The sequence below is a fragment of the Trachemys scripta genome, chromosome 4 (genome assembly GCF_013100865.1).
Source record: "Trachemys scripta elegans isolate TJP31775 chromosome 4, CAS_Tse_1.0, whole genome shotgun sequence".
Taxonomy (NCBI): domain Eukaryota; kingdom Metazoa; phylum Chordata; order Testudines; family Emydidae; genus Trachemys; species Trachemys scripta.
In genome coordinates, this window is record NC_048301.1 from 90,371,524 (window position 1) to 90,388,133 (window position 16,610).

General features: G+C 42.3%; 1 protein-coding gene across 5 annotated transcripts in view; it reads left to right on the plus strand.

Moving 5' to 3' along the window:
- Window positions 1–16,610, plus strand: part of ELP4 (elongator acetyltransferase complex subunit 4) — a 256,311-nt gene that overhangs the window by 55,880 nt on the left and 183,821 nt on the right. For all 5 annotated transcript variants that reach the window (XM_034769884.1, XM_034769882.1, XM_034769881.1 and 2 more), the window contains one exon: window positions 6,484–6,618. In XM_034769884.1, coding sequence (XP_034625775.1) covers window positions 6,484–6,618 — 135 coding nt within the window. The remainder of the gene's footprint in view (window positions 1–6,483; window positions 6,619–16,610) is intronic.

Below are 16,610 nucleotides of genomic sequence, written 5' to 3' on the forward strand. Positions count from 1 at the left end.
TGCAGTTTAAGCCCATTGCTTCTTGTTCTATCCTTAGAGGCTAAGGTGAACAAGTTTTCTCCCTCCTCCTTATGACACCCTTTTAGATGTAGTAATCTGTCTACTGAATGTCTTTTTGTGCTAACCCAGTTTGACCCTCAGAATCTCTGCTTTTGTTTCTTAACTCCAGCCCTTGGGAGAGTCCAAACAACAAGGAGAGAACCATTTCTTCTTGTGACCATTTTTATATGCCCTTCCCCCAGAGTTCAAACCAATGGGATGAGAGCTGCTGCATGTAACTTCTTCATGGGTGGATGGGGTAATTAACAAAGTACTTTGTCCTACAATGGCCCATATAGCCTTGATAGTCCTCCTTGACGGGCAGGGGAACCACTCTCCCTACCTAGGTTCACAAGTTCAGAGCAGGCATTTTTACAATTATAAACAAAACTTTCATATTGCCTTATAGCATGGAATACAGACATCGCAGGTAAGATTAATGCATGCAGCAACCTAAATTTTATAGAGTCTAAATACATCTGTACAAGTCTAACATCTGTCTTAAACAATATTAACATACAGTTGAGCTGGTCCAGTTTCCAGCCATGAATTTATCAATGCTCAGCTGACACCTACAGACTTGGCAAGAGCTGGCACCTGATTTACCAGCGTCACCAGTGCACTTTGTGCTTTTTGTGCTTTGCGTCAGGTTTTCATTTTATGGGACGTTTATTCAGGGGAAATTATGACCCAGTTGGCCATGTATGCATGTAACAGGGTGCTGGCCAGGAGATTCTGAGCCAGGCCCCTGTTAGCCCAGCTCCAATGAAGAAGCATTAATTGGGGCTGACTGAGTATGCCACACCTAATGGCTAGAAGAGAAGCACCTGTGGACCTTATTAGCCAGGGGCCTATATAAGGCTGGCAGGGGGGGAAGAGGAAGAAAAGGGAGGAGCCAAGGGCTGTGCATCCCTGCTGGCTGGAGAAGCTAGCTGTTCCCCATGTTGCTGGTTTGGAGCAGACTGTAAATAGAAGATGGTGGGAGCTGACACTGAAAATAAAAAGCACTGGTGATTGCACTCAGAAGGGGTTTCTGGCTGATTTGTTGCGAGGGCAAGCGAAGGCCTTGTTACAATGCACTACATAGTTTAGTTGATCCAGGTTATGTTGGCATATAGCTGCCAACTTTTATATATTGCTTGCGCATGTGGACACTTGGCGGTGCTTGCGTCAGAGCTGCATGTGCTCATCAAGACTGGCTGTCAATGTAAAATGCAGTATACCATGGGTAGGGATCCCAGTGTGCCCTGCATCATCATCTGGCTCAATGCCTTGTGGGATATTTTCGTAGTATTTTTGTGAGATATCAGTGATTTGTCAAGGGATTTCTGGGAGCTGGAGGGTCAAGTTCCTTTCATACCACTTTCTCCATCCCATAATGCTTTCCACATTACAGAATTTTTTCACTTTAAAAAAAAAAAAAAAAAAAAAACCTCACAGTCCCATGTGCTGCTTTTAGATCTCCACCATCTCTCTGGTAGAAGCACAGACCCTGCAAAGCTCAGCATAGTTCTCATGAGCATTGCTAATGCAGGAAGCATGATTTTCATATGTTTGCAGTACATGAACAAGTACTACTGCACCTGGAATTGAGGTGAGGAAGATGCGGAGATGTTCAAGCACAATAAGCAAATGCTGATGGTTTTCATGGAGGAGCTCCACACTATGGATCGCTGCTTCTGGGCCTGAGAAACAGGCACTGATTGGTGGGATTGCATCATAATGCGAACTTGGGATGACAATCAGTGGCTGCAGAACTTTCAGATGTGAAAGGCCACGTTCCTGGATCTGTGTGTGAAGCTTGCCCCAGACCTCCGGCACAGGCACAGCAAAATGAGGGCTGCATTGACGGAGAAGCAAGTGGCTATCAGGCACTGAAAGTTTGCAACACTGGATTACTCTTGGTCAGTGGGCAATCATTTTGGAGTTAGAAAATCCACAATGGAGACCATTATATTCTAAGTGTGTAAGATCATTAAGTATCTCCTGCTACACAGGACTGTGACTCTGGGTAATATACAGAAAATCGTGGATGGTTTTGCAGCAATGGGGTTCCCAAATTATGTTGGGGCAATTGATGGCACATAATTCCCTATTCTGGCATCAGCCCACCTTGCCACTGAGTACATCAACAGAAAGAAATAGTTTCTTATGGCTATGCAAGCTCTAGTGGAGAATCAAGGGCTAATATCAACATGGGCTGGTCAGGCAAGGTGTATGACGTTTACATCTTTGAGAACACAGTACTTTTTTAAAAAGCTGCAAGCAAGAAATTCTTCTCTGACTATTGGATTACCATTGGCAATGTTGACATGCCAATAGTGATTCTGGCTCATGAAGCTGTACACTGGCCACCTGAACAGTACCAAAGAAAGAGTCAACTACTGGCTCAGCAGATGCAGAATGACTTTGAATGTGCTTTTGGTAGACTGAATGGATGCTGGTGCTGTTTATTCACTGGACTGGATCTCAATAATGCAAACGTCTCCTTGGTTGTAGCTGTATGTTGTGTGCTGCATAATACCTGTGAGGCAAAGGGGGAAAAGCTACCACGAAGGTGGAGGGGCAAGGTAGACAGGCTGTCTGCTGAATTTGCACAACCAGAAATAAGGGCTAGTAAAAGAGCGAACAATGGACCTATATGACTAAAAGAAGTCTTAAAAGACCATTTTAACAGTCAGTCATGGTCTAAGTCCCTCTAAGTTGCACACTGCCTATTAAGTCCCATGCAGGAGCTCACAGCTGTGGCAGGGAGAGGTGCCCCTTTTCGCAGGCGCCAGCATGGACCTGCCCCAGACTTGCCATGGCTGAGGGAAAGGAGCCCCTCCATCAGCCCATCCCAAGCCTGCCGGAGCTGCCGGAGAGTGGAGCCCCTCCCTTGGCCTAGCCCAGCTCCGCTGGAGCTTCTGAAGAGAGGAGCTTCTCCCTTGGCTCAGCCCAGCTCTGCCGGAGCTGCTGCAGCTGGGGAGAGGCACCTCTTCCGCCAGCCCTGAGCTGCTGCGGCGAGAGAGGGCTTATTTACTTTACATACAACAATAGTTTAGTTATATATTATAGACTTATAGAAAGAGACCTTCTAAAAACCTTCAAAGTATTACTGGCACGCAAAACCTTAAATTAGAGTGAATAAATGAAGATTCAGCACACCACTTCTGAAAGGTTGCCGACCCCTGGTGTAGACTAATAAATATATACTGAGTACGAAATGAAAAGAGTGTTACCAGCACTGCAACAGAGTGAACTATATTTTAAACCCAAGGAAAAACAGCAGTAAACAGTGATCATTTATGTTCAGGTATGTAAAACCTACTACAGTCTAGTAGGTATGGCTACACATGCACCGACTTGTTGTTTTCACAGGTTAGTGTATTCATAGCTTTAGTTCTCCTTGTGGTTCCTTGGCATGGAGTGGTAGGATAAGGATGAAAATGTACATCATGCTATCATCTAGTATGTTGGAGGATGTAGGGAGCACTGAGCATGGAGATCTCCAATAACTGGAAACACTGCTGAGTCCAGGGTCTTTGGGTATGTAGGTCAACAATGTTTTACAATATCTGAGTTTGTTGCCTGAGCAAACCCATAATATCCTGGTGTATTTCCCAAAGTGCCTTGGTCCTTTCCTGAAGCAACCTCTCTCTCTCTCTCTCTCTCTCTCTCTCTCCATTTTTGGTCTTTCTCCAGGGCCACAGTCATATGGTCCCTCTGAGCCTTTGGTTCCTGGTCTAAGACTATAGAGGATTGGAATATTTTGGAGAAAATATCTTCCCCAGTCCTCTTTCTCATCCTGATCAGGGTCAGATGTTAAGCAGGCATGGAAGGGGCATCTCTCAAGGACATCATGCCAGAGGCTGCTGATTAAAACAGACAGATCCATCATTAGATGTAGTCACAGTGGACAGGGAAAGATGAGTCTCAAGACTCCTATCTTTTAATAAGAAATGCTAATTGTCACTTTAGTTCTGGAGCACCTAGCTGCAGCGTCACTCGGCAGCTCAAACCATAGTGAATACAGTCTGCCCTAGCCTAACGGGGAGGAAGGGAGAGGGGGTGTTCTGTTGCTCAGAAGTTTTCAATGATAGGCACCATTCATCAGGTATGGGTATATGGACAGTGCAGTGAATATTGGCAATATTTTCACATACAGCAATGATTTTGGATGATCACTTACTCCAGGCAGTGCCAAAGGCACAGAGAACAGAGCTACTACTGACATTCCAAAGCCACTTGGGCCTGTATGCTGCTAGCCTGATTACTGCAATTGTGACAGCCAAACTCCTTGCAGAGCAGCATGGGAAAGTCTCCTACTGCAGGAAAAGAAATAAGGCTACAATTCTTCAAGAAAGAATTGCAGAGTATCTCCATGAAAGTTTATCGAGATCTCTCAAGAGGATAAAAGGGACATCCCTACTGAGCTAAACAAAGTACTCTGCATGGCTCCCCTGCCTACCCCAACAACCCAAAGAGTTGAAAAATGGACATAGAGTCTATTTCTCTTTGTTCTACCTCAAATCAGCATCCTGTACTCGGACAGATGTGGACTGTGTAATCAGACTGCCTTACTTTTTTGAATTTATTCCCATACATAATAGTAAAGCAATCAGAAGTCAATTACTTTCTATAAATTTGCAGATGGGGTGGACTCCATTTTTAAATGGGGAAGAATGTTGGGGGAGGGAGGGAAAGAGGGAGAAGGGGTAACAGGCAACAAAAAGTAAAAAAATTATTAGAAAAATGCATGTACACACTTATCTGAGCTCCCTTCCCCTTCATCATCAGGTTCATCTGAGCTCACCTGGTGGTACAGATGTGAGTCCACTGGAGTTTCCAACAGTTTGTGGCATGGTTTAAGTCCCCTGCCACGTCTCTTTCTCTCCTCCCCCCCAACCTTTACTCTTCACAGCAGGAGTTTCTGCCTTGGGCTCCTGAGAAGTGTCCACAGTCATCTGCAGGGTGCTGCTGGGGTCATTGACAAGTATGGCATGCAGTTCATTATAACAGCGGCAGGTCTGTGGGGCAGCACCAGATTTCTTGTTGCCCATCCTCACCTTCTGGTAAAAGTTCCTTCACTTTCACTCATCCCTATTGTGACACTATTTCTGTATCCTCTGTACCATCTGCACATTGATGTGAATATTTCTATTGCCATTCCACAGATGTGCTTGCACATCCTCTTCTCCCCACAGGCCAAGGAGATCCAAAGACTTCTTGTCTGTCCCACTTTATCTGCTAGGTCCCTGTGTGGATGGTCAGATACATACACCAAAAGTGAACTGGTAGGAATGTTTGCCAAGGTGGACAACTAGGAAAAGGTATTTCAAAAACATGCAGATAAGTTTTGGGGCACAGGCAAGATGGACTTCTGGTCTATGGCCCCATGGCCAGTGAAGTTCAAAATTGTGACCGAAGCAACGCTGTCGCTGGAACACGGGCACAGTGGGATAGTGGCTGGAGGACTGTTAGGGTTGACATATGTAATGCAGTGTCTACACTCCCACTGCATCAACCTGAGTGGGTTGACCAAGGCTCTGCATTGCTCAGGGAGGTAGCGTTATTGCATCACTGTAATGCATGCATCAGCAGAAGACAATTTTTGGTGTAGATGTGCATAACTAGGCTTTCTCAGGTCAACTTATGTCAACCAACTTTCTAGTGTAGACGAGGCCAAAGTGTCTCAGAAGGGTAAAGGGCCATGCGCTAGCTACCTGCATCACAAGAGAGCAAACAGGCTCCAGAGAGCTGCTACATCCCAACTTGCACAGGTGTGGGTGTCAAGGGGAATAAAAACCTTAGTTGCCCCACAACCATCTCTCATGCCCTCGCAGGCCATAACTGTGCCTGTGTATTGGAAATGTATGCAGTGCTGGGTATCAGTCTGGTGCAGTTTACTCCCTCATCAGAGCAGCAAGGTAACAACACACACTTTACTCTAGATCATGGCAAACTAAGATTGAGCCCTCATTGACAGAATTGCTCAATCAGTAACACCCAGTTTTTGAAACAACAACAGCTACATTAGCAACTTTTATAAATTCAAAGTTTTAAAATATTTGTATCTTCTTTTTGTTCCTTGAATTGACTTTCATGCTTGTTTCATTGTTAATAGTCTGTAGTTAACAGTGTGGTCCTCCCCTCATGGTTAGTGGGAAAGGAAGATGCAGACCAGGTGTTATGGCTTCTATTCTGTGTCCTTACAATATATAATGTTGTGCAGTACTTTTTTGGTTGTAATGATTAGAAAACATTTTTCAACTTCCAGTGTGGTTTGTAGCATGCAGTATGTACTATCTGTCTTATTTTAATCAAATGTTGGTATCAATTTACAACTGTTCATTTTTATCAAATAATCCTACTAGTTTGCAGTGTTTCTTTAGGTGAGGATGAAAAGTCTTGACCACCTTTTCTACTCTAACTACCTGATACTGTTTCATTTTCTCAATTTAGGAGCTTCCAGCACCTTTGTTTGATGATGTCCACAAAAACCAAGTGGATGAGAAAGAAACAGCTATTAAGTCTAAACAGGAATCTCAGGAATCCATGAAAATAGCCTGGCGTTACCAGAATTTACCAAAAATGGAGGTAAATAGGTTTAGTATTATATCTGATGTTATCCTATACTTTGATATTAAGGGTAAAATTCACATGTTCTATAAATATAATCTCTGAGTAGAACCCTGACCATGGAAGTGTTTTCAAACTGTGCTAAAAGGTTGCCTCAGGAGAGCAAACTATCAGTCATCAATACATATCTTGATTAGCAAAGATACAGAGAGATGAGAAATGCAGTTTACTATGTTGCATGACATCCAGATTTACTTAACTTCTGAAAAGAAAACCAGAAAATTAAAATATTAAAGCACCAAAGGCTGGTGAATGTAACACTGTTTCAGACAACTTTTTAAACCTAAAGATACCTTTAGTATTTTTATTGAACATTTTTCTAAATGTATCTATTCATAGTGGTATGTGTAGGTTGAATGAACAGTACTTATTAGATCCCTCTAGTGAAAATACTTTATTGATGCGAACTGTTGACTTGCTTATCCATGTGCGTAATAAGTAAAGTAAGCACTTGAGATTATATCAGCTTCACTGTCACTAGAAACTAATTGCTGTGAAGGTGGCATGCAAGACACATGCCCAGTGGTCACTTCTTCAAAGTTTACAGCTGTTAGTATTTTATAAATTATGTTTTTCCTTAGTCTAGTTACTTTCTTGTTTAATCTAATTGTGCAGTCAAACCTTACAAAAATTATAGCATTTTGGACTACGCAACAACAAACTTCTCCTTTTTTTGGGGGGGGGTGCTGTTTGGTTTAAGTATGTTATATACTGTGATTTAGATGTAATCATAACTGCCTAGTAAGTTAGCCATATTCTAAAAAAATATAATTGGAATGTGACAAAATGATCTTACAATGCTTGGCATGTTTGGTTTTCTCTGAAATTGTACAGACGTGGCTATATATTTTGTGTCAGAGAAGACTTATATGTGGTGACATGCCAAATCAAATAGCCTCCAGCATGATCATATAATCTCATCAATTTTATTCATGTAGAGCTTGCTGTACCACTCTGAACCATTACAAAATATAGTTTGTGTTTTATCCAGTAATGTAAACTAAATTCATAATACAATGATGTACAAACAATTGATTGTCACTATTTCAGTACAAAATGTCCTGGGTCTAACAGAACAAAAAGTTGCATATAATAACCCAAAACAGGCTTACTCTAGTCCTCTAATATATTATTTAATAGAACACCATGCACTTGTCCTTGGTTATCACAGATGGGATTTGCATGTTGAAAGTTGTAAACTAATAATTGTCTGATCTAGAACAGCTGTACAATCTTATAAGGTATGATTCCGTCATTACTATCAAAATTTTCTTACAATTTTTTAATTTTTTCACAATTATGTACTAGAACAGCGGTCTCCAAACTTTTTATGTTGCGTCCCCCCCCCCTTACCTGTATGTAATCTGTGTGTGCCCCTCCCCCAGGAGCCGGGGCTGGGAGTGGGACTGCGGTTGGGAGCTGGGGGCTGAGGCCAGGGCCGGAGCTGGGGCCAGAGAACAGAGCCAGGGGACGTGGCTTGGAGTGGGGCTGGAGCTGGGCCTGGGACTGGAATTGCGGCCGGGAGCAGAGCTGTCATCGGAGCCAGGGGCTGAGGCTGGGGGCAGGTTTGGGGTGCGGGGAGGGCTGGGACTGGAGTGGAGCTGGGGGCAGAGCAGGGCTAAGTGGCACTCCCTCTACCTGTAGAGGCTGGCCTGGGCCTCTACATGACCCCCAAACTTTCCTCCTCATCCCCCTTGGGGAGTGTGCCCCATATTTGGGGGCCACTGTATTAGAATGCTTGTTTGTTTTTAAGTAAATGCTAAATTGCCAAAAACGAATATGAAATATAGGACTTGAAAATAAAGCTATAGTTGTTAAAATAATGGTCAAATGGAAATTTCTTTTTAAAATATATCAGTTAGATGAAAGTAATCTCAGTGATCAGAAATATTTGATGGCTGGTTGAATGATGCAATATACACTTATTGGCTGTTTGGAAGTAATAACTCGCGCAGCACCTCTGTCCCTCTGATAGTTTTAATATACCTAGTAATAGCTGTTAAGTATTTCAGTTTCCATTAATTCATGTGTGTTGACTGATTAGAAATTTCTGTCAAAAGGAAACCAATAAAACTTTTTTTTTAAAAAGCTGTTTTCCAACCAGCTTTAGTGCTTATATTTTAAAATTATATTTACAAACAGTTGCATGGTATAAGAAGGTTATAAAAAGTAAACTGTTTTTTTTTAAATGTTTTAAAGGGCTCTAAATGTCAGCTGAAAACGTATCTAGTCAATATCTCTTTTTATGCGAGGCGTAAAAGTTGTCTTGTTAGTGGTTCTGTTAACTAATTTAATTTTTAGTTGTAAGTAACCAAAGAGATTTCTGTTGTGGAGATGGCTCAGTTATTCCCTTTCCCTTCCTAAAATCAGGTTTAATAAGCTGTTAGCCAGCTCATAAATATTTCATATTATGTATCATGTTTAAATTAGTAGTCGTGTCTTGAACAGTGTATTTTATATGTGTAAATATGAATATATTCTTTATAGCCTAGATAAACTATAGATTTATAGGTAATCAGTCAAAAGGAATTGGATACTGTGTGTATGTGCTGCATACAATTACCAATTTAAAAGGTTCTTTTCTCTATATCCAGGGATACACTCATTTAAACTCTTGGTAAAAACATCAGGTATAGCAATGAAAAGGTATAGTGGTTTTTTTCCCCTTTTTTGTTTGAATGAACTGCTTGTGTTCGTGGGGCAATATATAAACTGTCACAGCATGAAATCAATTTTCTGCCTTGATTCTCCCAAATCTGAGATTTCTAGCACATTAGTATTGCAATTAGAATCATTAACAGCAGACGGTAGCATAAAAGCACATTCTGCTCACTGACAATTTAGTGTCTTTTTCTCCTTGTGCAGACGAGTTCGTAGGAATCCAATAAAGAACTGGCTTGAACCTACAATCCAGAAATAAATTTATCTCTCAAACTTAAGAAGAATGAAAAGTCTCAGTCTCTCTCTCTCCCCTCTTCATGGCCAGTCTGCTAACACAGATTATTCATGCTTACTTGATTCAGGTGGGTTTTTTGCAAGCTTCCCCACTAGGCCTGGGAATGTGGTACATTGAAGCCTATTCAAGGCTTCTGACATAGACTGAGCTTTTATTGCGTGGTGTTTTATTATAGCCAAATCCTAGTCTCCACCCAGTTTGTAGGCACTGTGCTCATTCTTTTGAATTAAGAAAGGTTATCACCTACCTTAATCCATGCAGCAGTGTGGATTAAGGACACCAATGTGCCCCAGGATTCTCAAAGAGGATCCTGGAAACTTCTTGTTTCTTCTTTTTTGCTGTCTTTACTAAACTCTATTGGGCCTCAGTGAGGATTTGCATCTGAAATGGGCAACCTGGAGCTTTTCTCAATGAAGACATCAGATCAAAGTTCAGTTAGTCAAGGCCTTTCTAAAACATTAAGGGGGCTTGGACGTACACAATAAAAGATGAGCCCTGGCAGAGATTGCAGTAAAAACATTGTGTTCTGTAATCCGGATAAAGGATAGATTATAGGCCAAAGAACAGCCCCTTTTTAAATTGCTTTCAGAACCCTCATACTAAATAACTTTACACTTTGTATTTAAATATATATTTTACCGTAATAGTTTGAGTTTTATTTTGTAATTTAGAATGTAATTTCTAGTAAGTAAAATTAAAGCCGTAATTTTAGAGAGCTCACAGGTTTCTTATAAATATATTAAATGTTTTAGATCTTTTATAGAATAAGAAAACGGTCTATTAGTGAAGACCAAGGACGTCTTAAGACTTTTTTTTTAAAAAGACTAAAAGTTTTTTTTTTCTGTGTTTATAATTTTAACATTTTGTATTCTCTGACAGCTAACCCAGCCTAATATGCATTTTATTTTTCAGGCATTAACTTGGTAATTCCCAAATATAAAATGTAAATAAATTCAAATAATATAGTTTTAATTAAATCTGTGATTTTTAAGGTGTTTTTAAATTTGAAACATGAAATAAAAACTAGGAAAATGCCTAAAAATGTTTCCTTCAAAAAAGTAAAAATGATACCTTGATACTAACCAGGTCTGTTCTGTGTGTGTATTCAAAGTCTCATATGTTTATTTTAATGACAAAACCATGTCTTATTATTTTTACTCCTTTTAGAGCTGTCGAATCCATATAATGATTAGAATGGAAGCTAAATTCTTTTCCGGTTCATATTTAACAAATGTGTAAATGTTGTAAATTCCAGTTTCAGTACTACATTTTGCTCTTTGTTCCACTTATGCTATCCAGTTGTTTTCAGTGAGGGAGGCACAATTGTAATTTAGGGCAGAATTTGTCCCAGAGAATCCTCATTACTGATGACAATGCACAAGTCAGAAAGAACCCAGCTCAATTTTCAGATGCTTGGTTGAGTTTGCAGTATTGGAACTTTTTAAAATAACTAAACAAAAACTCATCTTTTTTGTGTAAAATGAGGGAAAGTGTTATAGAAGCTATTGAGAAACCCTAAACATAATATCTACTCATGCTATTTTTAGTCACTTCTCAGGGTGCAACCACACTGTACATGCAAAGCAAAATGCATTTTCATTTCATCTATTGCTTCTGGTTTTTGCGCAGATGAACTTTTTAATCTGCTGCACAGTGTCATGACTTTCAAAGTTAAATCTGTGTTGCTTTACACGGACTATGGAGCATGCATATTTAAAAACTGCTTAGTGCCAGCCCTTGGCCTAAGTCACTGAGTTTTATACTTAGGCTATGTATACCCACTAGTATAAACTCATTTACCTGACTCTGTACATCCTTGTGCATGCTCCCCATACCTACACCAAGTGTTCACATTTACCTGTGTACACACTGTAGTTTTTGTTACGTGACGTTAATGCTACCATTTCAAGGTCAGTATCCCAGGGTCCTGTGCATCACAGGGACACACTCTAGGAACCACTTTGCTGAGGTGGTGTTTTTTCTGTCCCTTGACTTCACACATTTACAAATGGCAATTCCTGCTCACCTCTCCCTCCTTCCAAATTGGGTGGAAGATATGGGGCAGCTGGATGATGATCTGGTTCTACTCCTGCTCCTTGTTGCAGGACAAATGTTTTGAAGTGGAGTAGGTGATCAGCAAGATGCAGGATGGAATCTGGGGAGAACTTTCGGAGACACTGAAGTTGACTGACCGTGAAGGTGAATGACAATCCATTCTGGTCCTATGGAATAGATAATGAATGCCAGTATTGCCACAGTATACCCGTGGATGAACCATCACTTCTGATGCAGGAGAACTAGCATGATGCAGTGGAATCATATAGTTTTGGAAATTTTGGGTGAGCAGCAGCAGCTTTAGAACTTCCAAATGAGGAAACCGACCTCCATAGAGCTGTGTGTTGAACTTGCAGTATACTTCCAGTGCCAGAATTTCTTATTTAGGGAAGCCATACCAGTGCAGAAGTGGATGGCAATTGCACTGTGGAAGCTAGCAACACCAGGTGGCTATTGGTCAGTTGCAAATCACTGTCCACTGTCAGGGTTGTGGTTGTGTAGGTTTGCAAAGCAATTAACAATGTGATCTATCTACAGGTGGTGTTTATAAGAAAAGTTCCCGAAATAATATTTGGATTTGAAAGGCTGGGGTTTCTGAACTGTGCAGGGGCCATCAATGGCACCTACATCCCAATATTTTGCCCTCCAAAAGGGGTGAGCGAGTATGTGAACCAAAGATGTTACTAGTCACTCGTTCTACAAGGCTTACTTGACCACAGAGTCATAGAATCATAGACGATTAGGGTTTGAAGAGACCTCAGGTGGTTATCTAGTCCAACCCCCTGCTCAAAGCAGGACCAATCCCCAACTAAATCATCCCAGCCAGGGCTTTGTCAAGCTGGACCTTAAAAACCTCTAAGGAAGGAGATTCCACCACCTCCCTAGGTAACCCATTCCAGTACTTCACTACACTCCTAGTGAAAATTTTTTTCCTATTCATGAATACCAACATTGGAAACACTGGAAAAGCTGATGAAACCAGGGTGCTGAAGAGATTGGGGTAGTTCTTGAGAGGTGGGGGGAGAAAGGACTTTATTTCTCAGAAACTATATGGTTTTTCATCGTAAGTTTGTGCCACCAGTTATTTTGCAGGACCTCGCTCCTAACTTGGCTCATGAAACCATATCTTGACATCAGTGACCTTGGAAAAAAGGAATACAGTTACAAACTCTGTAGCTACAGAATCGTCATGGAGTGTGCATTTGTTAAGCTGAAAGCTCATTGGAGCTACCTATGCACCCATCTGGATGCCAGTGCGGACAACATTGTTCACATAATTATCACCTGCTGTGCACTCCATATTGTTTATGATAAAGGGGAATGCTTCCATTCATAGAATCATAGAATATCAGGGTTGGAAGGGACCCCAGGAGGTCATCTAGTCCAACCCCCTGCTCAAAGCAGGACCAATCCCCAACTAAATCATCCCAGCCAGGGCTTTGTCAAACCTGACCTTAAAAACCTCTAAGGAAGGAGATTCCACCACCTCCCTAGGTAACCTATTCCAGTTCTTCACTGGAAAAGTTTTTCCTAATATCCAACCTAAACCTCCCCCACTGCAACTTGAGACTATTATTCCTTCTTCTGTCATCTGGTACCACTAAGAACAGTCTAGATCCATCCTCTTTGGAACCCCCTTTCAGGTAGTTGAAAGCAGCTATCAAATCCCCCCTCATTCTTCTCTTCTGCAGACTAAATAATCCCAGTTCCCTCAGCCTCTCTTCATAAATCATGTGCTCCAGCCCCCTAATCATTTTTGTTGCCATCTGCTGGACTCTTTCCAATTTTTCCACATCCTTCTTGTAGTGTGGGGCCCAAAACTGGACACAGTACTCCAGATGAGCCCTCACCAATGCCGAATAGAAGGGAATGATCATGTCCTTCGATCTGCTGGCAATGCTCCTACTTATACAGCCCAAAATGCCGTTAGCCTTCTTGGCAACAAGGGCACGCTGTTGACCCATATCCAGCTTCTTGTCCACTGTAACCCCTAGGTCCTTTTCTGCAGAACTGCTGCCTAGCCACTCGGTCCCTAGTCTGTAGCATGGGATTCTTCCGTCCTAAATGCAGAACTCTGTTGAACCTCATCAGATTTCTTTTGTCCCAATCCTCTAATTTGTCTAGGTCCCTCTGTATTCTGTCCCTACCCTCCAGTGTACCTGCCACTCCTCCCAGTTTAGTGTCATCTGCAAACTTGTTGAGGGTGCAATCCATGCCATTCTCCAGATCATTAATGAAGATATTGAACAAAAACGGCCCCAGGACCAACCCTTGGGGCACTCTGTTTGATACTGGCTGCCAATTAGACATGGAGCCGTTGATCACTATCCGCTGAGCCCGATGATCTAGCCAGCTTTCTATCCACCTTATAGTCCATTCATCCAGCCCATACTTCTTTAACTTGCTGGCAAGAATACTTTGGGGGACCGTATCAAAAGCTTTGCTAAAGTCAAGGAATAACACGACCACTGCTTTCCCCTCATCCACAGAGCCAGTTATCTCATCATAGAAGGCAATTAGGTTAGTCAGGCATGACTTGCCCTTGGTGAATCCATGCTCCCTTTCTGATCACTTTCCTCTCCTCGAAGTGCTTCAAAATTGATTCCTTGAGGACCTGCTCCATGATTTTTCCAGGGACTGAGGTGAGGCTGACTGGCCTATAGTTCCCCAGATCCTCCTCCTTCCCTTTTTTAAAGATGGGCACTACATTAGCCTTTTTCCAGTCATCTGGGACCTCCCCCGATAGCCACGAGTTTTCAAATATAATGACCAATGGCTCTGCAATCACATCTGCCAACTCCTTTAGCACCCTCGGATGCAGTGCATCCGGCCCCATGGGCTTGTGCTCGTCCATCTTATTTCTAAGTAGTCCTGAACCACTTCTTTCTCCACTGTGGGCTGGTCACCTCCTCCCCATACTGTGCTGCCCAGTGCAGTAGTCTGGGAGCTGACCTTGTTCATGAAGGCAGAGGCAAAAAAAAGCATTGAGTACATTAACTTTTTCCACATCCTCTGTCACTAGGTTGCATCTCCCATTCAGTAAGGGGCCCACACTTTCCCTGACCACCTTCTTGTTGCTAACATACCTGTAGAAACCCTTCTTGTTACTCTTAACATCCCTTGCTAGCTGCAACTCCAAGTATGATTTGGCCTTCCTGATTTCACTCCTGCATGCCTGAGCAATATTTTTATACTCCTCCCTGGTCATTTCTCTAATCTTCCACTTCTAGTAAGCTTCTTTTTGGTGTTTAAAATCAGCAAGGATTTCACTGTTAAGCCAAGCTGGTCGCCTGCCATATTTACTATTCTTTCTACACATCGGGATGGTTTGTTCCTGCAACCTCAATAAGGATTCTTTAAAATACATTCTGAGTGGGCACAGAACAAATCTGGTTTACAAACTGTGTACAGGCAGCTAGATCCCACCCACATGCACATTGGTCCTGGTTCCCAGTGAGCAAGGGAAATCAGGGATGCCATATGTGCACACATCTTAGAACAGCAGGGAAGCAGAGGGTGATATCTGCCGAGGGATACCATCACACCCTGCACAGCAGCTGGAAAAAAAATATGAGGGAACACTGGCAGATACTTGTGAGGGTTTTGTTCCCCTGTAGCGGATGGTCATGGGTAGTTTGTTCTTGAGATTATTCACCCATTAGAGACAATTATAATAGGACGCCTCTTCTGGGTTAACACCTTTGGGATTGGGTTTGTGCTAACGAGGGTGGTGCCCAAGTTGTACTGCGTTCATTGGGCAATGCTTTTGTCTTAAATGTTCACACTTGTTTACAAACCTGTTATTGGGAGCACTCTCTCTCTCTTAACAATCTTAATGACATTTGATTGAGGAAGTTCACCCTCCCCTCCTCTCCCGTTCATTGTTGTTGGTGCCAACTGCACTTAATGGTTGTTATGGAGCACTAACTCCAAGGTTGAAACAGATCAAGGTTTGGCGGGATGGGGGAGGGAGAGAGAGACAGGAGGAGGAGGATCTGTTTACTCACTGGGTAGTGGCAGATGCCCGTATTGTTACTTCAGTTGCATTTCATTGTTCTGTATATGAACCAAGCTATAAAGATGTTTTAGCTACCTTTTTCTGTGTTGTGAGTTCTTTTGCTTTTAAAACCCGAATGTTTTCTGTAACCATATAACAATGCACTTTTGTCATCCCTCCCGTATATCTTTGGATATTTCTTAACCTGGCAGGGGTTGAGGGGGATAGACAGAAAAGTGTTTGCAGTATGATAGTACCAGACAGTTACATTATTTCAATTCATGTGCTGTGAATTGTGGAACCCAATGCCGAACCTGAAAACATCTTATGTCTATCAGACACAAGACAAAGAAACTATAACATTTATTAAAAAGTAGTATATGGAATATATAATTGAAATAATAAATAGGAAATGCAAACCATCAGAACATAATGGAACTGACTCATGAACAATGGTCAAATGTTAATGTCTGCAAACTTATTTCTTTGCCTCCTTCTGATTGGAGATGGGGGACAACTGTGGAAAAATTGTTCTTGGGGACATCTCCTGCATGGGGTTTGCGGGGTGGGCACTTGGTGGTCTTCAGGGACTCCTACAGGCTTGTTCTCTTTCTGGAAGCTCAAGGGGTTCATCTTGTGTTAGGTGGCAGTGGAGGGTGTGGTCCCAGGAGTCCTGCAGGCTCCTCCCAGTCACTGCAGGGGTGGGAGTTGGTCCTCTGTCTCAGCAGCATCCTGCGCAGCAGTCAGAGGAGGAGCTGGTGGTGCCAGTTCACAGAGAGGTGCAGTGGCCATGGCAGCAGGTACACCCCAAACTCGTTCAGCCACCAGTTCTATGAGCCTATCCATTAGGGCATGCTCCCGTTCCCTAAGGTGTGCCTCCTGCTCCCTGCATCGGTTCATCAGTGTCTCTTCCTGCTGAAGAGCCCAATCATGCCATGCCCT